This window comes from Micromys minutus (assembly GCF_963924665.1).
Source record: "Micromys minutus genome assembly, chromosome: 1".
Lineage (NCBI taxonomy): Eukaryota > Metazoa > Chordata > Mammalia > Rodentia > Muridae > Micromys > Micromys minutus.
In genome coordinates, this window is record NC_137969.1 from 112,575,195 (window position 1) to 112,597,785 (window position 22,591).

Sequence of the window (22,591 nt, forward strand, 5' to 3'; positions counted from 1 at the left end):
CACTCCTCCCCTCCACAATGAAGTGGGGTGCCCCATCTAGACCAGGCTCCCCGCCAGAGTAGGAAGGAGGAGTTTTGGGGTGGAGACGGCTTCTCCACTCTGCAATTCATAGCTGACCTTTTACATACATTTGCTGACTTCTGTCAGAGAAATGATTGGAGAGCGGTTCTTTGTTCCTCCCCAAGTCCCCGCGACACTAGCACCAGGAGAATGATTGAGTTTGTCTCTGGAGCTCCAGGCTTGTGCTCTGTACAATCTGAGACTTCATGGTCCTCCGGAAAGGGTCTGCAGCAACTGTGGGAGCAAGGTGCCCACCCCCGAGGCGAATCTCCTCTCTCCTCTGCTCCTGCCCAGGTGTGATTGCTGACAGTAATGAGCAAGATGGGAGCCCCAAATCCTGTGGCTTCTTTTAAACTCCCCTCTAATTAGAAACAGCAGTGAAGTCACCTGAACGATTTTATCTGGCATGGGAAAGCAAACCCCAACCCTTCAACCTCAGCTGCCCATCCCAGAGCCACCAACGCCCGATTCTCGCTTTTAAAAGTTTTTAAAGAAAAAGATAAAGAGCCTGGAAGTTATAGTGGGTGGGGGTGGGGCAGGGAATCGTCCACATGGGTTGGTGGGCTTTATACTTAAGTGTTATATATTCCAACCTGAAAGAGCACGTGTGTGTTTGTGGTTCCCCCCCATCCGCCCCCAACTCTCAGCCTACAGGAGGAGACAGAAGCAAAGCAGAGCTCCGAAGATCTTCAAATCTTCGCTTATTGAGTAACACTTGATCTGGAATTCACCGCTGAGGCCGCTCTGGGGGTGGCAGTCAGATCCGCTAAGGCTGGCAGTGCCTTCAAGATTGTGGGCGGGTGAGGAGGAGGGGTGGGGACCCTGTCCTACCTCTAGAGCCCAGGTGCGCCCAGACTCTCCGCCGGCCCTTTCTCCAGGTCTGGCCCATCCCCCCATCCCTTCCCCCACCTCTAACCCAAAAGTTCCGGGGGCGAGGGAACGGGGAATGAGCTTGCAGATGTCCCCACTACACGAGTGCTCAAACACACGCTCACACCGGCGTGGGACTCGGCTACCTTCAGCAGTCAGTGCCTGGCTTCGGTTCGCTGGCCAGGAACTGACCGGGAAAGCGGGTTAGGGCTGTTGGGAAAAGCTTGAGCTGATGGTGAGATTGCCGTAGCTATAAATCCATCACTTCCCAGGTCAGTTTAGAGAGGTGCTGGGACTGGAGCTGGCGGAGTGAATTCCTTAGGCCAACGCGCATGCGTCGGCAGGTAGCAACCCAGCTCTTTATGACCAGGTGAGATGTTGGTGAGAAGGTAAAAAAAAAAAAAAAAAAAAAAAAAAAAAGGATTTGTCTAAGCGATTCCAGGGAGCGGGCCCGGTCGAGCCCTCCAGCCCATGCCCGGCGGGGACCCGTCGCCAGGAGCGCCAAGCCGCGATGTCCATACTTGCCAAAATGGGGGACTGGCAGGTACGGGGGTTTGCCTTGGCTGGGGCTGAGGTGGGCGGGGGTGGAGCGGAGGAGGGGGCCGGGAGTGGGGAGGCGGAGAAGTGCCGTGGCCCAGGGCAGGGGAGTCCTAGGTGAGGCACGCCTGGCAGCGCCCATGAGTGCTCCCAGGAGAGTAAAGACTGGACAAACCAGAGCTGGCAACAGCCTCGGAGCTGGGGGCCAAGCTCCGGGCCAGGATCCGGAAAAAGTCCGGCACAGGTTCCACAGGTGGCCCCTGGGGTCACTCGTGGTTTGATCTCCAGCCATTTTCCCACCTCCATCCCAACAGAAACTTGGGTGGGTGACTAATTAAGAAGTGAGGAGGGACGCCGGGCTGGAGATGTGGGTTCCCCGATGGCCATGCCTTCAGCTTTGTCCCTAGATCTGGTGCACCTGAGAGGTTGGTATCCTGCATTTTGGGGACCTTAGAGGGTGACATAAAAGGACGTCCTGATGGTCAGACATAGCCTGGAGCACTTTCTTTTCCTTCTTTTTCTCTTCTTTCTTTTTTTCTTTTTAAAAGTTTGCCTCAAGTTTAGCTTTTCTCCCAATTAGCTTCCTAGGGTAGGCTTTCGGTTGTTGGTCTACAGAATTGTGGTGGTGAGTAAGACAGCGAATTTTCGGTACTAGGCCTTGGACTCCTCGGCTGAGTAGGCACCGGGTCTGGCCTTTCCCGGGCATCCACCTTGGGAATGTGCTTTCACATTTTCCTGACAGAAAAACAAGGCTCTAGCTAGGTAGACATGCAGCCATTCCCCCAGTGGAGAATTTCATAAGAATCATGGGACGCTGTTTTTTTTTTTTTTTTTTTTTCTCCTTCTTTTTGCCCCAGCCAACCGAGGCCTGGTTAGAACTTGATTCTGTAAGCCAAAAGCCTAAGGGGCAACTTGAACCAAGGGCTTCGACCTTCCCAAAGTAAAAACCAGAGCTGGAAACTTTGCTCCTCTCAGAGCAAGGCCCTGGAGTTGAGCTTCTATTTTTCTCTTTTACCTGAGAGGTCAGCCATAAAGTTCTGAGAGGTGTCGTCTGGGGTTGGAGAAAGGAAGGCATTTAACCGTTTGCTTCCCCTTATATTTTCACTGTTATTAGTTGAGTGAATGCTTTTATACTCTCATTTACTTAAACCTAAATAATATTCCTTCCTCCAACTTAGGTGAACTTTACCTGAGGATGAAAGTTTCCCACAAAACACAAACGCTAGAGCCCACTCCCTTCTCTCCCCTTGCCGTGTGCACCTAACTCTCTTTCTGGGTGCTGAAGCTTGGGGCAGTTATAGATAAATTCAGAAAAAAACTCTGCAGGAGGCAAGAAGATGTCCACTGCCCAGAGTGGGCTGTGGTTGGAGTCGGGCCTCCAGGCTAAGTTTTGAAAGCCAGAGATTACTAAAGAAAAGAGACGTGGTGGAGCTCAGGGCCTGCCTCGGAGAACCCACACATTGCCAAGTGTCTGTAGCCCTGAATCTGGAGCCGAGGGTCAGTGGTTTTGAGACTCACAGGAACAGATCTACCAGGCTTGGCCGCTTGAGCGGTGGGTGTTGACAATCAGAAAACAGAAGATCATTCTGACCCGTGTTTCTTTGTTTCTGTCGATGCCCCTGCCTCGGTGCAGTTCATTCCCCCGGGTCAGGCCTACATCCTCAGCTCAAACTCTAGGCTGCTATCCAAGGGAACCACGGCCCTTGCCCAGCTACAGAACTGACTTCAAGAGCTGAGTCGTGGTAATGAGGCTCAAACAAGCTTGAGCTTCCCAGGCTCAGGGGGCTAGGCGGCCGCTCTCCCCAGCCTTTCATAAGCGCCCACACTGCGGGGCGGCGGCTGCGGCGGCCCTGAGTTGGCAGGCCTAATCTACACGTCAATGGTGCCCTTGGCGGGAGTACTTCAACAGTTTAGTAGCCTTTAGCTGATTTGGAGCCAGAGATCCGCCGTGCACTGAGCGGCAGGGAAGGGGAGGGGATTGGGGGTCGGGTTAGAGAGCACAGAACCCTTTAAGCTCCTATCCCCAGGTCACAACTGAAGGGAAAGAAAGCGAAACTTAAGAGTTCCCGCAAGCATCCTGGTGAGCCCGCAGGATGTAAAAAACCCCTGCTTGCAGGTCTTGGAGCGGGCCTTACAGGTCATAGGGCACCCGGCTGTGGCTGCCTCTGGGAAAAGTGGAGGTGCTGGCCCCTCCCAGAGGCTGAGCTTCAGGATTTAAGCCAGTTTAGAGCTTACTTAGTTGGGTTTGAGAAAAACCTTTCGGAGCCTAGCATAGAAATTGACTTTTTTTTTTTTTTTTTCTGGGTAGACTGGGGTTCCAGGCTTCTACACCTATCAGCCAAAGGCCTACTTAAATGTGGAAATGCATCTCTAGGGGGTACCCAGGGCCGTGGGACTTTGAATTCATTTGTCAGCTCTGGCCTTGTTTCTGGCTTTTCAAGGAGGAGACTCAGTTAGTCTTGAGGAAGAAGCACTCTTTGCACCTCTTCAGTTTCGAGTGGAGGTTGGGGTCCTCTTCTTGCTTTTCTTCCACCTGTTAGCGGGCACTTGGTTTGCCGATGTTTTCCTCCCCATGAGAGATTCACTATGGAAATTGGGGAGGCCTAGTGTTTTTTGAAAAGAAAGAAAAGAAGGAAGAAAAACAAAAGAAGAAAGAATCGGATGAATTAGAGGTCTCTGAGGAGGTCTGCTGTCGTTTAGCAGTTTACCACAATTAGCAGGAGAAAGACAGATAAAAATATTTTTTAAAGAGCCAGTGGGAGAACTCAGCCAGATAAATCCCTCTATATCAAAGCGTCGCATTAAAGAATTTAATTTTTCTTACTTTAATATGATTGCTGGAAGGGAGGAAGAGTCCCGGTGGAGTGAGTAAGCCCCCTGGGTGGAGCTGGAAAAGCCAGGAGTGGTCAACTTGGGGAAGGGGTGTCTCCCGCCTTCGGCTTCTTCACCAGCAGGCCATTGCGCCGCCCAAACGCCAGCGTTAGTAATACTAAATCATGAAGGATCGCGTCCTTCTTTAATTAAAAAGGAGAATCTTGGGAGAACTGGAGCCGATTAGCATGGAAGAGTTGGTTCCCAATGTTTTATTTTGATGCATGTACGACACCGCATGGAGAGTTGCAGGAGCTCATGGGTCTGCGTTTTGGCTCACTCCAGAAGGGGCTGAGCATCTCCATCCGATTTCTGTGGAGTTGTCCACGTTGCACCTGGGAAACCTTACAGTCCGAACGCCCCGATGAATAGTCAGTCTGCTTCGGCTTCATACAAACGGGAGGAAAATGATTTAACCCCCGGATCTGTCGAGTAACCTCTTCAGGGTACAACTTTTATTTTACACGTAGCAATTAAGAGATCGCAAACCCCAACCGAGCCACCGGAGCAAGTTGGCAGAATCTCCAACCTGGTGGGGGGGAAGGGGGGAGCGCAAAGCTAATAAAACTCCCAGGGCGCAGCAGCCCGAGGGGCTAACAGCCCTGAGCGGAGGCGATCTCCAGTTGGGCAAAAATCCTGGAGTGACTTTGCTGGTCCTGGTTTGGTGGTTACGGTTCATTGCGAAAGGGATAATGATTTCTAATAAAATCGGACGGGACCAAGGCAGATAGTGGCGGTTGTAGTAGGGGTGGGGGTGGGGGTATTAAAAGTTGGACCCCAGGCACCGCCGCTGTTACTCTGCTTAGTATAGAGATTTATCCAAAGCATCTTTGGCTAGCAGGACTAGAAGACTGACGAAGGGAAAAGGGATGAAATTCGGGACAGGGGTCGCTGGAACTGGGAGGGTGCTTGGAGCTCTAGGAGAGTTATTGGGCTAGCAGGCAGGAATGTGTGCTCTAGGAGCAAGTTCGCGGCTAGAAGAGGCCTTTATACCTGGGTCGGAGCGGCCGGCGGCAGATTGTGGTACTGGCGAGCAATTGGACTATTGTTGATATGCTAATGAGGCGATTAGGCTGTTGGTGAGGGAAAAGTTTCTGCCATTAGAGGGAGATCTCCGAGCGCACACGGGAGCTCTCTAACCCTTCTCTCCTCCTCCCTCCTCGCCCTTCTCCTCCTGGCCCTCCTCCTCCTCTACCTCCACCTCCTCCTCCTCCTCCCCCTTCCTACCCTCCTCCTCCTCGCCCTCCTCTCCTCCTCCCCCTCCTCCTCCTCTTTTGCTCACCGCCCGCAGCCCGCACTTTGCGCTAACCCAGAGAGTAGCTCCGCTGGGGTGCGAGGCGCAGAGGGGCAAATCCGATCACGCCGATCCATGAAAATGCTTTGGAAACTGACGGATAATATCAAGTACGAAGACTGCGAGGTAAGCGCGGCGCCGGCTCAGTCAGCCTCTCCGCCACAGGCTTAGAGATCGACCCTCCCTCTCCTCCTCCTCCTCTCCACGCAGCTAGCTGAGAAAAGCGGGTGGGACAAACTTACACCAGAGCGGCTCCTACCCCTGGAATTCGCCCGAATAGCACCGGGAAAGACGCTGGAGACGGTGGACGTGGATCTCGCTTCTTTCACTTTTGTCTTTCGAAGCCCGTGTCCCACTCCCTCCGCCCCCCCCCCCTTTTTCTGCTTACTTTTGGTTCTGCCTGAGCGTGGATGAGAGGAACTGTGTTTTAAAAGGAAAAAAAAAACCTGGCAACTCGGCACGTGCCTGTGCACTCTGGTGTGTTTTGAGCAAGATCCTGGGGGTGCCTACAGTAGCAGGAAGAAAAAAAAAACGTTGTCCCTTTTGCCCCCTATATGACATTAGTCCCCCTCGTTTTTTTCCATTCATTCTTTTCTTTCGTCCCAAAGAGCTTCCCGTCCTACATTTGGAGAAGGGCCCACACACTTTGCCCTGACCTGTAAAGTGGGTTCGGCTCGGGAGCCCTCACGTCAGCCCTTGCTGTCACTTTTTAGCTTCTATAGTCCTTGAAGTTCTAAGCAGTTTCTCCCGCCGAGCTTTGGGGTGGACACACCCCATGGTGGTGGTTGGGTGCTGGTGTGTTACCAGCCTCTCGGAGTCGGGGGTGGGGTGGGGGAGGGATCCCCCTTCTACTTGCTGGAGCGGCAGGACCCTGAAAATCTTGGGGGCGACTGCCGATGGTCTCTGGTTGCCGATTAGTCCGCTGGGATCACAGAGGGCTTTCCCCTGGGAACTCATATTAAAACCCAGGGCCTCAGAGCATAACTTTTGGGACAGCCAGGGAGGTATGAAAAAACACCAAGGGCTTGTGCCGGGGATGGCCTTAGCCTTTTTGTAAAAAAACAAACTCCACTGAAGGGAGCTGATGAGCGCGTGGGGTGACGGAGGAGTGGGAAGCCGGCGATTATCCAAATCTGTAGTAGCCTTGACTTTCGCTGTTCTTCTTTTGCTTTATTTTTTTTTTTTATTATTTTTTTTTTTTCCTTTTGGCATTTGGAGCTGGGGCGTTCCGGCTGAAACGTCTGCTCGCGGGCGCAGAGGCACAAATTCCGTCTTCACTCAAAATCAGAAACTGGGGTTACGTGAAGGAAGTGACACCCGCTCCCTCCCCCTTTACTTTTGCAACTCTTTCTCCTCTTCAGCTCTCCCTTTACTCCTCTCCACTCCCAACCTGGCCGATGGGACACTAGGTGACAGACATCCCACCAATATCCGTGCTTCTTTGGGGTACTCCTGTGGTGCGCCGGAAGGGGCACCGGAACCCCACGTAGGACTAGATAGCGTTGCTTTCTAAGCTAAGGGTGACTTTTGCCGGCAGGCCTAGGGACTACTGTGACTCTGTAAGAGCAGTTTTCTTCCCTTAGGATTCTGGGCTCCCTTCCCAGGTTGATGCTTTTTCACTTTCTTGGAACCCAGAAGTCAGTTCGGGGTACAAGCGCCCTGAATGGAAGTGTTAAGAACCTTCGTGTGGCTCTACACACCAAAGGGATCTCGAGGGTAGGGCGCGAGATGAACTTGAACCCCCCAAGAGGAACTCTGGAGGTGCATGAATAAGGGATGGGAGAGGGCTGTGATGAGATTAGGGTGGTAGAGAAAAAAAAAAAGTCTAGGCAATTTCAACAACTTTGGTAGTGGCGGGATAACCAGCGCTGGAGCAGGGATTTCGGGTTTCGGAGCGGGCTTGGAGTTGTCTGATTTGGCCGAGGCTCTGCAGGGACACGCAAGAGGCGAGGTGCCGCTTGTTCCGACAACCAGACGGGCAGACTAGTAGTGGCGACGCGCGGGGAGAGCTAGCCCTGTCATCTAGGGGGTGTCGGCGGGAGTGGCCCAGCCAGTCCGACGGGTTTGTGCAGGGAGCCAGGAGCCCTTGCCAGAGGCGCCCAGGCTGGGCCGCTTCGCGTGTGTGCGCGCCCGGGGCCGCGACCGGGCTCCGGCTCTTACTCCCGAAACCCGGTCCGGGGACCAACCGAGATCAGAGCAGCCTCAGCCGGCGAGCGCACGGCTCCGAGGTCCTAGGAAAGGCGGCTTGCGACCGGGCGGAGGACAAGGGCTAGCGAAGCGGGCGGGTTGCTCCCAGGCGGGACGCCGGGCCATGGAGGAGCAGCGAGGCAGCGGGCAGCCGAGTCCCGGGTCCCAGGCCCCGCTGCGCAACAGAGAATCCCGGGGCCGGAGAGCGGCGGGAAGCACCTCCCAGGCGCAGAACTCGGTGGGCAGCCGCCAGCGGGTCCCGGGAGCTCCAGCCCGCGGCGCGCGACCCCCGCTCCATCCCGAGGTCTGCCTTAGCCTTTTAGGTCCGATTGTCCTCCCTCGCTTCCTCTCCCCTCCCCCCCCCCCCCACGCCGGCCGCGGGCTCCCCCTCCGCAGCTCCGGCTCGGCCCCCTCCTCCCCCTCCTCCTCCCTCCCTCCTGCCCTCCCTTCCTCCTCCCCGGCGCTCCCTCCTTCCTCCCTCCCTCTCTCCAGTCCTCTCTCTACTCGTCGCCCACACTTTCTTTCGCGCACACACACGCAGACACATCCTCCCTCTCCGCGCTCTGGCCCCTCGGCCTCCCTCTCTCGCCTTCTTTCTCTTTCACTTTTGCAGGCCCTGCAACCTTTTAAAATGTTGCCCCTTTGCTGTGATTCGCCAGACGCCGCGCCGCGGCCCCCCGCACGCTCGCCCGCTCCCTCCGTCGCTCGCTTTTTGTCTCTCGCGCTCCCTCTCCCCACCTCCGATTTGCTACACTGAGACTCCCGTCAATGACTGCATTGAGAGCCGGCTCCGGCGCGAGTTGCCTCTCCGCTTCACGCTCGATTTCCAGGCATTCTTCCCTTATTAAGTATTCGTGTAATATTAATAGTCATGAATATCTGCTATTAGGAGGCTCCAGGAACGCTGCCCAGCGCGGTTATTAGAAGCTGAAGTGAAGCCGCCGCTAAGGAAAGAGGGGGAGACACGGATTAAGGAACGCGCGCGCGCACACACACACACACACACACACACACACTCACACACACTCTCTCTCTCACACACACACACACACACACACTTTTTTAGGTTTTTCGGTGTTTTTTGTTGTTGTTGGTTGGTTTTTTTTTTTTTTTGGTTGGTGGTTTTTTGCTTTTTGTTTTTCTTAAAGAGCTCTGACTCCTAACCGATCCCGGGAGGATAAAGATCGTGGGTTCGACCAGCTGAAGGCACCGCGCGACTCGGTGGTACAAGTTCGGATGGATCCGAGCGGGGCTCCGGCGCTCGCGGGAGCGTCCGCGCGGTGACTCGAGTCCTGGGTGGCGCGGGACTCTCGGCGCCTTTTGTGTGTGGCTCTTTCGGGCCGCGGGGCAGCCGGGCGCTCGAAGCGTGGTGGTTTTTGCTTTTTGCTTTTGTTGTTTTTTTTTTTCCTCACCCTGACTGGTTACCCCAGACTCTTCGCAGATGTTAGTTCACAGTTTTTCAGCTATGGTGAGTCCCACCCCACCCCCAACCCTGTTTCCTTAGGAATTCTGTTCCAGAAACCCTCAGCCGACAAGCTGCCCGAGATCCTGAGCTTCTTGGCCAGGGTTCCCTGTGAACCTCGCTTTTCGTTTGCATTCCTATCCCCCCTTTCTCTTTTCTCTGGCTCCTTTCCATCCCCAAATCCAACGCGTCGCCACTGCCCGGTCCCTGCTGAACCTCTCCGCGCACGCAGACCTACCCCGCAGCTCTTTCCCTGGGCCAGTTTCTCGCCGGGTTCGTCTTTATTTCCTTGCGTCTTTACTTGTTCCAGAGATGCTCTCCACAGCTGATGTTTAATCCGTCTGTGGGGGGTGAAAGGCGCACCCCGGTGTGCCCCACTAGCCTGGGGCCTGACGGGTAAACCTCGGAAGGTTTCCGCTCTCTGAAACCCACCCTTGGTTTGCTTTGCGAGGGAATTGCGTTAAGAAACCTAAAATCAGGGGTTTCTTTTGCCCTTTGGGGCTGGGGTGGAAGGGGCGGGAGCCCCCGCCCGGGGTGCACCTCTTTCTTTTAAAAAGAACCCGGTAAGACAGAATCTTTCTATTTTAAACCCTGGCTTGGCGTACTTCGCTCCCCATTCATATCATAAAACGACCCTGCCGTGTAAAAAGCCTTCTAACGGAGGAAACGGAAAAGACAGACCCCCCTCCCCAACCATGGAGTTAAAACCTTTAAGTCGGTCATTTAAATTTGTGCTTTCTTGCGGCCTCTGTGTGAAACATGTTTCTATTTAAATAGTCATGAAATGGTAATAGTCTTTGAAGGTTTATGATTTTCCCCCCTCAAGATTAATGGAAGAGTAAGCAATAATGCATTGGCAGACGGGTTCAAATCCGGGAAGAGCAAAGGCCGCTTCTCCTGTTTAATATTTAGTGGCTATCTGAATTTTGCTTAAGGGAGGTTAGGTACTGTGGTTGTTAAGGGCTGTATTACAGGACACACTCTTTTATGTCTTCTTCCCTCCTTTGAGAGGAATGTCCCTGAGAGTCTGTGGTGTCACTAGATTTACATATTCTGATTTCTTTGCATTTTTTTTTTTTTTTTGAAAGGCCAGCTCCACTTCTTGGGTGTTTTCCAATATGCACAGTGTAGAGTTGCTGCCCCTACTTCGGCGGCCTGCGCACACGGGGCTTGTGGAATGAATTTAGTAGGGTAGCTGAAACCCCTGCGCCTCATTTCTTCTTCCCTTCCCGTCTTGCTTTCTTCCAGGACCGTCACGACGGCACCAGCAACGGGACGGCACGGTTGCCCCAGCTGGGCACTGTAGGTCAATCTCCCTACACCAGCGCCCCGCCGCTGTCCCACACCCCTAATGCCGACTTCCAGCCTCCTTACTTCCCCCCGCCCTACCAGCCTATCTACCCCCAGTCGCAAGATCCTTACTCCCACGTCAACGACCCCTACAGCCTGAATCCCCTGCACGCCCAGCCGCAGCCACAGCACCCGGGCTGGCCCAGCCAGAGGCAGAGCCAAGAGTCTGGGCTCTTACACACACACCGGGGGCTACCACATCAACTGTCGGGCCTGGACCCTCGCAGGGATTATCGGCGGCACGAGGACCTCTTGCACGGCCCGCACGGGCTCGGCTCCGGGCTCGGGGACCTCCCGATCCACTCCTTACCTCACGCCATCGAGGACGTCCCGGTAAGAGGCGGTGCAGGCCGCGGGAGGGAAAGCAGCCCTAGGCTCACCTGCCCTCTGGGAAGCTTCGAGGAGCCCAGGCCCTCAGGGCCTTCGTTTTCCTCAATAATTGCTGGGAGTGAGGGTGAGACTCATTTGAACAACCGAATTTTGAAATTAAAAAAGTAATTGAGAACAATGCTTTCTGGAGCTCGCTCAACAATGCCTGGGTCACCACTTCCAACCGACACAAATAAATCAAACGATTGTCACCCTTCAGGTAGCTTCTCTCCGAGGCTGTAAACTGTGTGGTTCGAGGGAGAATCTAATTCCACTGCTGAAAATGTCATGGGGGATTTCTCGCTGTTCTAGAAAAAAGGTTAAATTAATCTAGAGAGCTTTCTTAGATGCGCTCTCAAAGTAAAAGAAAGTATGGGAGACTTAGGAAAAGGTCCTTACTAAGCACTAGTAAAACCTAGAAGTTATGCCTACCCTATCCTGATCAAAGGGACAGAAGTAGCAAACCCAAGTACCAGGACATTAAAATGCAGCTTTCTCCTCTTCCTGGGGGTGCTAAGTGGTGACCTCATAAATCATTAGCTAGGTTCCCAACGCCTATCAGAATCTGCTACACTGCATATTCAATTAAATGTTTGGAGACTATTGGGTCCTGTGTTGAGTTCTAATTCAGTTATCAATAAATGCAGTTTAAAATGATTTCTAAATAAGCAGGGCGTTAGCACACGAACTACTTAGAATGTAACCCAGGCTATTGATAATTTTAAAATTCTTTTAAAAATTAAATTGCAGCCAGCATCTCAGCGTCAGCTCTATAAATGCATGACTTTCTTACTATCTCCCTGAAATGGAAATACACACACACACACACACACACACACACACACACACACACACACACACACATATATATAATATATATGGCTTCTGTTAAAGGTGCTTTTCTTTGGAAAGGAAATGTATCTGGATGTAATTTTTGTTAAAATGCTATTTCAAATTACTACATCAAATATAGCAGTGGTATGTCTGTTGACAGTTTAATGATTAGTGAATTAGATTGTAAGGAAAACGGGCCACATGAACTTACCTGATTGCCTAGTGGGTTTAAAACATTCTTGAAGTTCTACAAAAAAATAGAAAATTTATTACCTCTCTCATTTAGTCCAGTTAATCACCGAAATTTGTTGGTTATGCTTAACAGCCTTGCAAGGAACACAGAAAGCAGGCGCTTGGTCCAGTGCAAGGCTTAGTAAGCTGTGTTTGTGTGTGTGTGTGGGGGTGTGTGTGTGTGTTTTGTGTGTGTGTGTGTTCGTGTTCATATTTACATGCTTTAAAAATTGTCTGTAGTGAATTGGAGGCAATATTTTATTTTAAAAGTAATTTTGAATAGGTCTAGAAGTTATGGTGATTTTAGTTAGTCTCTGAATTATTTTCTTTGCCTGTTCTTTGAAAACACTCAAATAGCAAAATAATGTCTTAAGCGTTGGAGCTACCTTGCATTGGACATAGGTCTACTTTTGCAAAAATGTCCTGTGGCTCATGGGAATTCTTGATACCTGTGTGGTAACTCTTTGTGGTAAAATTGGTCAGTAGGAGAAATTAACCAAATGATCACATGAAAGCAAGAAGTCCAGAGCTCTTCTCACCCTCCCCCACCTTTCAAGGGGGAAAAAATCTTCGAAAGGAATTTGGGTCAGGAAAAGGGTTGTTTTCAATTTTCTCACTGCTGCCACAGTTAACTTTTAATAAGAATGACTGCTAAATATTTAAGAAAATCAAGTCCATGGTGAAAATTATTTAATCATTAATATCTCAGTGGGGTTTTAAACTTAACAGTCTTCCCTGTATGGACAAGGTCTAGCTAGAAATAACAGAAATAAAAGTATTATGCCACACTACATTTACTTTATGGGTTTAGGGTGCATGCATAAAGGGATCATATTTCCCCATATAGTTAAAACACAAGAACTGCAGCAGTAGTCATTTCTGAACATTTCTCAATTTAATTATACTTAAATCCAGAAGCACTTTAGGCAAGTTACAAATGAGAGCATTGAGTATAATAAAACCTGTAATAAAGCAACTTAGTGCCATCCACCCGGAATCATTGCGATCAGGCACAATTAACAGGAGCATAAATCCAAGACAGAATGGAAAATGTTCGGATCAGTATTATTGTTGGACAAAGACTAGAGAAGGAAGTAATAGTTTTTTAAATGGCAATGCCTGTGCTTGGTAACAATTTCGAAATCCTCTATCTCAGCAGCCCTGGTGCTAATTTGTAAACACAGCCAGACATTATATTGCCTGTCAGTTTCTGCATTAAAAAACATGATTTCATTTTACTTTCTAATCACGTTTTGATTCTAGCATACACGTATACCCATCCATCTGTGTGTGTGTGTGTGTGTGTTTGTGTGTGTGTGTGTGAGAGAGAGAGAGAGAGAGAGAGAGAGAGAGAGAGAGAGAGAGGAGAGAGAGAGAGAGAGAGAAACAGGACGGGTGGTGGTGGGGGGAGACCCCACACTGCTGCTGGAAAACAGGGAAGCAGCCTCAAAGGGTTTTTGTTCCTGATCTTTCCACATTCCTGCCATATCTACTTCGGGGAGCAGTCTTTTTAAAATGATTTCTAGCTTTTCTTAAGTGAAGGTGTGTGTGTGTGTGTGTGTGTGTGTGTGTGTGTGTGTGTGTGTGTGTTTGTGTGCTTTGTCAAATTACCTACAGGGTTTCCAACCGTGCTGTTCTCCCGCCCCTGTCTTTTCTATTGTGTTTCCTTGGCTTTGGCTGCCTTCACTCTGGGATCCCTGAGGTCTCATGCTGCTGAAAGGTGCCACACTAAAGCTAGGTGCATTTCTAAAGGGTGAACTGACTGTAAAAAAAAAAAAAAAAAAAAAAAAAAAGATTAGGAACTCCAAAACTTCATTTGATTTTCAAAGAAAGTTTCATTCTCCATCCTGTCCTCTTCAATATGGATTATCTGCTGGGGGAGAAGAAATGGGCCATGGGTGTACAGTCAAACCTCTTGAGTTTTAAAGCTCCAAATTCAGTAAGCCAAGATAAGATGTTTATATATAAATGTCATTGGGGAGGCAGAGGGAGCACTCCCCTCCTCCACCTTCCCCTCCCCCACCTTGCAGCGAATATTCATTTCCTTTTGTTTTGATTATACACTTACATTCATGTGTATCCTTTTGTTGCAGCATGTAGAAGACCCGGGTATTAACATCCCAGATCAAACTGTAATTAAGAAAGGTAAGCCATTTCCTCCTGCATTCCAAGCATGTCCTTACTGGCAGAGTGCTATTTAAAAGAACTTACAGGACTGTATTTATTTTTTTTTTTTCAAATAGGATTTCCTAAAGGCTCAGAATTAGCAAATAGATAGGCATAGAAGAACAGTGCTTAAATAACCAGCTTTCAGGATCTTAGTAATGGCAACAGGCTACTTTGGTTCTAATCAGGATTTCAGCATTGAATGTAGTTTAATGATATTTGCACAAAGTGAAATGTGCAATAGTTGACCTGATTTGGAAGTGGCATTTCAATTTGGAAATAGTCTCACAGTTAATTAATTGTGTGCAGTTAAAGGTCATGAGGATTAAAAAGTGTATCAAGCTGAAATAATACAAATAATTAATATTAATAAAGTCATATTGAAAAACACACTGTATAAGGGGAAGACAACTTTTGAGATCTCTGGTTTAGTTTCTAGTCTCTTGGTTGAGTTCCAAGGCTTTAAAACTTGAATTAGGTTAGCAAAATTTTAGCTTTTGACTAAAATTACCATCTTGAAGATGCTACTGTTGGCCTATGTATATAGGAAAGAAATGGTTAGAAAGATGTTATATAATTTGAATGGGTTTATCATTTGCATTGTGCTTAGTGGGTAGCAATAAAGTTTCTTGTATTAAATGCAGTAGCAATACTTTTGTTGTTATGGTGGCTGTCACTTCAGGATTCTAGGCACCACCAGAGGACGATGCTATATAAAACTGTTCTCATTTCTAACCCCAATCAGTATATTGTTAGCTAGTTCAAAGTTTCATTTTTGCATCTGCAGAATCTTTGTCATGTCAAATTAGATGTGTAAGGGATAAATCTTAAGAAGTACTCTTTCCAAGTCGACATGATAATTGGCTCTTTTATTAGTAATCTCTCTCGAGTTCGTTTAACTCCTATTGTCTCTATTAGCCTCCCCAGAGCTATTAATGTCACAAGTGATCTATCCAAAACCTAGAGCCCCTCACCTCCCCATACAACTAGAATATCCCCATTAAGAAACAAAAACAACAACAAAAAAATGAGAATCACTATGACGGGAACATGCATATTATTATATGTTTCGGTGTGGAATTTTAAGATACAAACGCATTGAACTTAAAACGGCGTAAATGCATCTGAATTACATTGGTGTTAAGAAATGAACCCCTTGTTTGGCTGGTCTTGAATTTGTTTTCTAACAATGGTAGATCCAACAATGAAGAGCTTATGGTTTTAACTGATTATATATCCTAACCTCCACCCCTTTGAAGAGGCTTAGACAGACAGGGTTCATTTAGTATTTGTTCAACAAAAGGATGCATTCCTAATGTTCAACTGTAGGCCTATTCTTGAGTCCGGTTCATAGGCTTGGAATGATCTCCAAAGCCTGAGTGTCTTTCAAATGGAACATAAGGGTCTATTGATGAAAGAACGGACGTGTAGTGTGTGACAACAGAATCCACCACTTGCTAGCTAAATGAAATGTTCATTAATTGCTGCAGCCATCAAAACTGTTGGATGGCTGGTTTTAACAGCAATTTCTTTCTCCCGCAAAACCCCGACCACACCAACCCTGCCCACGGTTTGCATATAAAACCCATTCGCTATCTCCCTAAACCCGAGCCTCTGCATCACTCCGGAGCCCTCTGAGAGCCCAAGGGGTCGCGCCAGCATCAGCCATCTCTAGACAGCTTGCTGCAAGGGTGAGGGCAGGAAGTCGCTTCGGGATTCCTGAGCTGAGCATCGGTCGGTCGGTCCGCTCCATACACACGCCCGCATCTGTCTTCGCAGGCCCCGTGTCCCTGTCCAAGTCCAATAGCAATACTGTCTCCGCCATCCCTATCAACAAGGACAACCTCTTCGGTGGCGTGGTGAACCCCAACGAAGTCTTCTGTTCAGTTCCGGGTCGCCTGTCGCTCCTAAGCTCCACCTCGAAGTACAAGGTCACGGTGGCGGAAGTACAGCGGCGCCTCTCACCGCCCGAGTGTCTCAACGCGTCGCTCCTGGGAGGAGTACTGCGGAGGTGAGGCTCGGCCCTGCCCCGCCCCGCCCCACCCGGCCCCGCCCCGCTCCGCCCCTCCCCGCGAACGCGGTTCCAGTGCGCCTGCGCCTGCGCCGGGATGGTAGCGGTACTACACGCAGGCAGGGAAAGGGGCGGAGAGAAAAGAGTGTCGCCTTGTAGGCGTGGCCTAAGGCGGGGTGAGGCGACGCGCCTGCGCACTCGGGGAATTCTGCTTTCAACAGCACACAGGCGCAGTTGTCTCCTTCAGGGGCTCAGTCCCAGCCTTGGCAGCCGTGGGGCGCCGTGCTGCTGCCTTTTCCCTGGTTGCGCATAGGTTACAAGCTCAGAAAAGCGTCTGTGAGCCTTGCCTTGCCTTACCACATTGTAGGGTCTCTGATGGGAACCGGATGCTCTTGAGTGGAGATTTAACAGACAGGTTTTCAAGTAAAGAGAGAGTGACTTCTGTTGGCTTCATGCCTCTTCATTTCTGGTTGCTGGCTGCAAGGCTCCTTTACCCCCACCCCAGTCTCGGTACCGGAGGCTCTGACTTTTGACGTTCTGATTTGCTGTGATGTGTGGCAGGCAATGTGCAGAGTACATTTCCAGTTTCCGTTCATTAAAAGTAGTCGCTCAGGGAACTGCGTCCATTAACACAGGAGTCTCACCTCTCTGAAGTGAGTGGGTCACTTTTCACAAGGGCCGGGGAGGTAGAGTCTAAAGAGAGAAAAGTCTCGGGGCCAGCTGTGTTGTGTGGCCTTCCCATTTCTTAGGTTTCTATCCAATGGTGTGAATTGTAGGTATAGTGTTAAATTTGGCCAAAGAGTTCCTTACTCTCCTCTCCACAAAAGGCTTGTAATTCATTGTCTAACTTTATCCCTGTATCTTAATAGCCCGCAGTTGGGCCTTGGTGGGTACAGCCCCCTACATCCTCTAAGAGCATTTATAGAATTAATACCAGCAACTCTCCTTATTTATCTCTTGCTGCCGCATATCTTTCTCTGCCCTCTGCCTTTTCCTCCTCTCCCCCTCCCCCAATATCGGGCCTGCTTACCTATGGGAGTATAATCTAATCCACACAATTAAAGAACCGCTTGAGTAGGGAATAAAATCTGAAATTAATTAATTTGCTGTTTTATTTAAACAATTTATCTTAACCACTTTCTGATTATGGGAGAGTCTATTTAGACATCTATTTACAAGTGCCTCCATTGTCTCTGAAATCAGGGAAATTTCTGAAGGCTGATATCAGCCATCAGCCTTTTGACATTTCCAGTTACGCTCCTGACATGGCATGTAAACAGTTGGCGAGGTGCATTTCCCATTGGGATGGAAGCCAGGACATGAAATGTGAATATGATGATAACTTTGGTTACTGGGAACAACCTAATAGCAGATCTTATGAAGACAATTTAAAGACCTCACTGGGCTTTGCTGAGTGATTGTAGCAACAAGGAAAATACACAGTTATCAGTGGACCTCAAGAATACCTCTGTCAATCACAACTGTGTGTTTTTGAGTGTGTGTGAGTGTGTGTGCAAGTGTGTGTGTGTGTGTGTGTGTGTGTGTGTGTGTGTGAGCCTTCTTCAGAAAGCTGAAAATGGAAAGCTCTCAACCTGCCACAATAGCTTCAGTGTTAACTAACACAGTGGATGCTTTACAGTTTAACAAGCCTTTCTGTCCTACAATCTTTCTATACAGTTCCTTCTTGCGCTCTCTTCCCCCACCTTGGGACCATGCCTCTCAGTTTTTACGCAAGTGTTCAGCATGACTTTGATGTGACACAGAGAAAGTCAGTATTTTCTACATCCTTGCCTCCCTGTTTCTGAAACAGAGCGAAGTCTAAGAATGGAGGAAGATCTTTAAGAGAAAAACTGGACAAAATAGGACTGAATCTGCCAGCAGGGAGACGTAAAGCCGCCAATGTCACCCTCCTCACGTCGCTAGTGGAAGGTAAGCACATCTACTTGCTAACTACAAGGGCACTGTCAACCTGGGGGGAAATGGGTAATAATCAGAAGCCAGATGTTTGAGTGTTTTGTGTTCTTTGGGTAGCTTCACCTTTCAATACTCGTAGCTATAACTGGAAGAGAACAGAATTTGGGATACCAAGGAAAAACAAGAAACAAACAAAAATAAAACAGAAGATTGAAAGTCTGTTTGTATAGACTCTTGCCTATATGTTCTTCTCTCTAAGGCAGAGTCACCCTACCTTCAGTACAAATCTGACCTAAACAGTGCACAAGTTTAAGAGCTACAAATTCCCCAAGTTCCTATCTCCTCTAAAGAACTCAGCAGTAAATCACTTAAGTTATTCTGACATCTGCATTTGAGAAATGCGTGACCATTACTTCCTGAATTAATCTGGGAATCTTTGACCTGCATCCTGATTTAAGACTGTCCTGAAAGCTCAGGGTTAAAAGCCCTTGTGGGTTGTTGGGTTCGTTCACACACTTTCTACCTCTTATTTCCATTGTGTGTCTTCTCCCCAGGAGGGGAGGAAAGGGAACAATTTTAGAATGTGAATTGTTTGATACAGAAAGAGAAAAAGAAACAGACACATTGTAAAAGAGTATTTTTAATGCATTTTCTCCTTTTAGCATACATACCCCTCTAAAGTCCTTAAGACAAAAAGTCATCCTGCCCAGTTATTCCAAAAGCTGTCACCAGAATCTGCCCACTCACATTCCTGTGTCCTAGATGCCTAACTTCTGATAGTCAGTTCCTTTAAGGTTGGGTGTTTTGTCACTATCTCACATTAATAGAAAAACAAAAAGGTGGTGATTTATGCCCAGTCAGATTTAAAACTAGCACTTATATTTTAATGAGGCATAATTTATTCACGTAGTGCATCTGGTCAGATATTGCCACCAAATCCAAGAATTTGAAAGTTTCTAGAAAACATCTGAGACAATGTTTTTGAGGAAGAATTCTATGATTTCTGGGTGTTAAATGGTGTTGAAGATGGTGATAATGTAATTTGGGGCCAGAAATTCAAATACAGCAACATTATGTTAAAATAGTGGTCGTATGTAGAGAACCCACAATTTCAAATCCTACTCCCCAAATCACATGCCAGGAAAACGGTGGTAGAAGCCGAGGGTGAGGAGTGGGTTTGGGGCTGGGGGTTAAATGGTGCAGTGGGGAGGCAGTTTCTGGAGAACTGTTATTGTTTGTGATCCGCTCCATTTTATGGAAACAAGCTCCAAGGAGAGGGCTTTGATGCTCTAATTGGCGCATGCGTTCTTCCGGAGCTGGAGCTAATGGCAGGAAGCCCTGCAGTAAAAACCAACTGGTTCAGGAAATTAAAACCAAAGATTCGAAAATCAACAACACAGACAGACTCGGTGGAGTGACCCTCAAATCCTCTTGGTTAATCGGCTTGGATGAACAGATAATTGTATGTGATCAAGTTAAAATGTAAACGCTCGGGTTGTTCCCTTGCTGAAAAGCTCAAGGAGTGAGTAGGAAATGCCACTGATGGGTGTGTTGAGAGGTGTGAGGTTGGAACAGGGCAGCCATTTTCAAACAGAAGTTGAAGAAACATCAGTTAGGGATGGGTAGGGGTGATGAGAGAGATTAACATTTTCAAAGCCTCTTGGTCTTGTAAGCCAGCCTGCCACTTTTACTGATGAATTTGTTCTCTAGATCTCATAGAGAAGAAGAAAAGTCTAAAGTAAGAAAACAAGTGGTTTTTGTTCCTTCCAACTTTTGGTGAAAGTTAAGGGAGTTGGGAGTGGAGAGGAAACTTTGATCTCAATTCCGTGGTTCTCTGGCCCTCACTTCCCTCTACTTTTTGCCAGGAGAAGCCGTCCACCTAGCCAGGGACTTTGGGTACGTGTGTGAAACTGAATTTCCTGCCAAAGCAGTAGCAGAATTTCTCAACCGACAACATTCCGATCCCAATGAGCAAGTGACAAGAAAAAACATGCTCCTGGCAACAAAGTAAGGCATTTACCTCTGCAGGGTCTGGACTGTTGACTGTCAAAAGAAACACAAAAAATTATCTCATGCTTTTTTTCTCTTCCTTTCTTGATGATCAGCTTTGTTGTGAACACTAAAGTCAGGGCACCAGTGTTTCAGGGGGCGCAGTCTGTCTAAAAGAGGAAACAGTGGGATTATCAGTGTGTTTTCTGTGTCCTTCCTCGGGTCTTTCTGTATTCACTTCTAAAGGAATGTGGATGTGCGTAGTATGCAGCTGGGTTTCACTGAAAGAGTATGGATCTGTGACGATGTTGTTTCATCAAAACCAGAATCAGATCCTTCATGGGCTACCAACCAGGCCTGCCTAGGTTCTCTTCTCTTATCACTATGTTCTGAAAGGCAAAGGTTAAGCCCAGGCCTACAAAATGTGCTATCTAGAAACAGTTCCACTTTCATCCCTAATCCAGTTCCCACTGTCCTCTCTCTCTCTCTGTCACACACACACACACACACACACACACACACACACACACACACACAGAGAGAGAGAGAGAGAGAGAGAGAGAGAGAGAGAGAGAAAGCGAGTTACAGTTATACTACAAGTTATAGCTTACTGGCAGGCTATCCACTGGGTTTCAAGATTGCCTGTTATATTCCCATGGGCTGAATTGACTTCTCCAGGTTGAAAAGAAAATGACTGTCTTGCTATGTTTGCTGGAAATTAAAAAGGCTTGTTTAGAAGTCCTCAATTATCAAAGCTGGTGTCACCGGAGGGCACTGCAGCAGAGTTGAGAGGCTAGGACCTTGGGTGGGACAGTTTCTGGCCTATCCACAGGCTCCCTCACCCTGTCCCCCTCAGGAAGGCCTCTTCTAATGCTGGCTTCCAGGACTAGACAAACTTTCTGTGTGCTAAGGTTACTTTCTGTATGGCTCCCCACACTATTCTTTGAGACAGTCTCTGTCAACTGACAGCAGAGCTCACTATTTGGGCTAAAGTGGCTGCCCAGCAACCACTAGGATCTCACTGCGTCTCTTACCGAACGTCGGGCTTAGAGACATAAACCTCTAATCTGGACTTTCACATACATTCTGGATACCCAAAGGCAGGTCCTTGTGTGTATGGTCAAGTGTGAGTTCTCTCCCCGGCCCTGCTGTTGTTTTTAAAAAGCAATGTTTGCCTTTCTGCCTAAACTTGAAAACCTCACCTGGTTTGAAAGTGAAAAGAGGAGGCCCCATTCCTTCAGCTCTTATGGTGGTTCCTTTTGGGGTGTGGGAAGCGGGCTCTGATGATATTGTGAAGAACAAGTCTGACATTTCTAGAATACTAAAGACAGATAGGTGTGTTTTTAACTTCTGGTGCAATTTTTCTTTTGCCCTGAAAAATGCTTTCCTGTGTTCAGGGTGTTTGCTGTGAGAAAGCTGTAGGCAGGAGTTTGTTGGGTCTGAGGGCTGGGACTGAGGAGCAAAGGAGAGGTCCTTTAGAAGTAGAAAGGGTATTCATTTAAGGGAGGAGAGTTGGTTTGATAGTGATAAGCTTTATTATTCTGAGTGTTCTGAGTGGCTGACCTTAGGTCCTGGGGTGGGGGACGTGGGCTAGGCAGCAGAGGTATCTGCAGGGAGGGATGGCTTTTCACTGACACTAAAGCCTGATGGGAGTTGTCACTTGTTTCTCTGCTCCCCTGCAGACAGATCTGCAAAGAGTTCACTGACCTGCTGGCTCAGGACCGATCTCCCCTGGGGAACTCGCGGCCCAACCCTATCCTGGAGCCTGGCATCCAGAGTTGCTTGACCCACTTCAACCTCATCTCCCATGGCTTCGGCAGCCCAGCGGTGTGTGCAGCGGTCACCGCCCTGCAGAACTATCTCACCGAGGCCCTCAAGGCCATGGACAAAATGTACCTCAGCAACAACCCCAACAGCCACACGGACAACAGCGCCAAAAGCAGTGACAAAGAAGAGAAACACAGAAAGTGAGGCTCTCCTCCGGCCCCGCCCACGCCCGCCTCACCGGCCGGTGTCCCCACTCGCCCCTCCCCCACCGGGCAGGTGACAGCTCCGGGACCAGCCACTTCTACTGCTGCTGCTACTCCGCGCTGCCGCGCCGCCCTTCGTCCCCGGAGTCCTCGGGATTGCTCTCTCGACTGCCAGTGAGGCAGCCGCTGCTTACTCAGCGCGCCTTGCCTCAACTTCCCCATCAGCACCAACACCCCCTTTACCCTCGTGTGGAGCCTAAAAGAACAGAACAGGTCGTGAAGCCAGCAAAGAAAAGTTCTGTCGCGTTTGTGAACCTTTTTTTTTTTTTTAAATCAACAACAAACAGTAAAACTTTTTTTTTTTAAAGGACCTTAAAAAATTTAAAAAGTATATGAGCTTCATGGGACTAACTCATCGCCTTCCCTTGCATACTTCAGATTGTAGCCATACTTAAAAAAAAAGGCAAAGAGGATAA

General features: G+C 48.8%; 1 protein-coding gene across 3 annotated transcripts; it reads left to right on the forward strand.

Annotated features, from left to right (window-relative positions):
- Positions 1 to 1,441: 1,441 nt before the first annotated feature.
- On the forward strand, positions 1,442 to 22,116 carry TFAP2A (transcription factor AP-2 alpha; the record flags this gene model as incomplete). 3 transcript variants are annotated; one of them, XM_080917422.1, is made up of 7 exons in its annotated part: positions 1,442 to 1,474; positions 10,530 to 10,964; positions 14,159 to 14,210; positions 16,011 to 16,242; positions 18,053 to 18,171; positions 20,022 to 20,163; positions 21,828 to 22,116. In XM_080917422.1, the coding sequence occupies 7 exons, from the start codon at positions 1,442 to 1,444 to the stop codon at positions 22,114 to 22,116; spliced, it is 1,302 nt and encodes a 433-aa protein (XP_080773548.1). The 3 variants fall into 3 exon arrangements, with proteins under 3 accessions (XP_080773548.1, XP_080773547.1, XP_080773549.1); XM_080917421.1 differs by lacking the exon at positions 1,442 to 1,474 and adding an exon at positions 5,708 to 5,758; XM_080917423.1 differs by lacking the exon at positions 1,442 to 1,474 and adding an exon at positions 9,261 to 9,287.
- Positions 22,117 to 22,591: the final 475 nt, after the last annotated feature.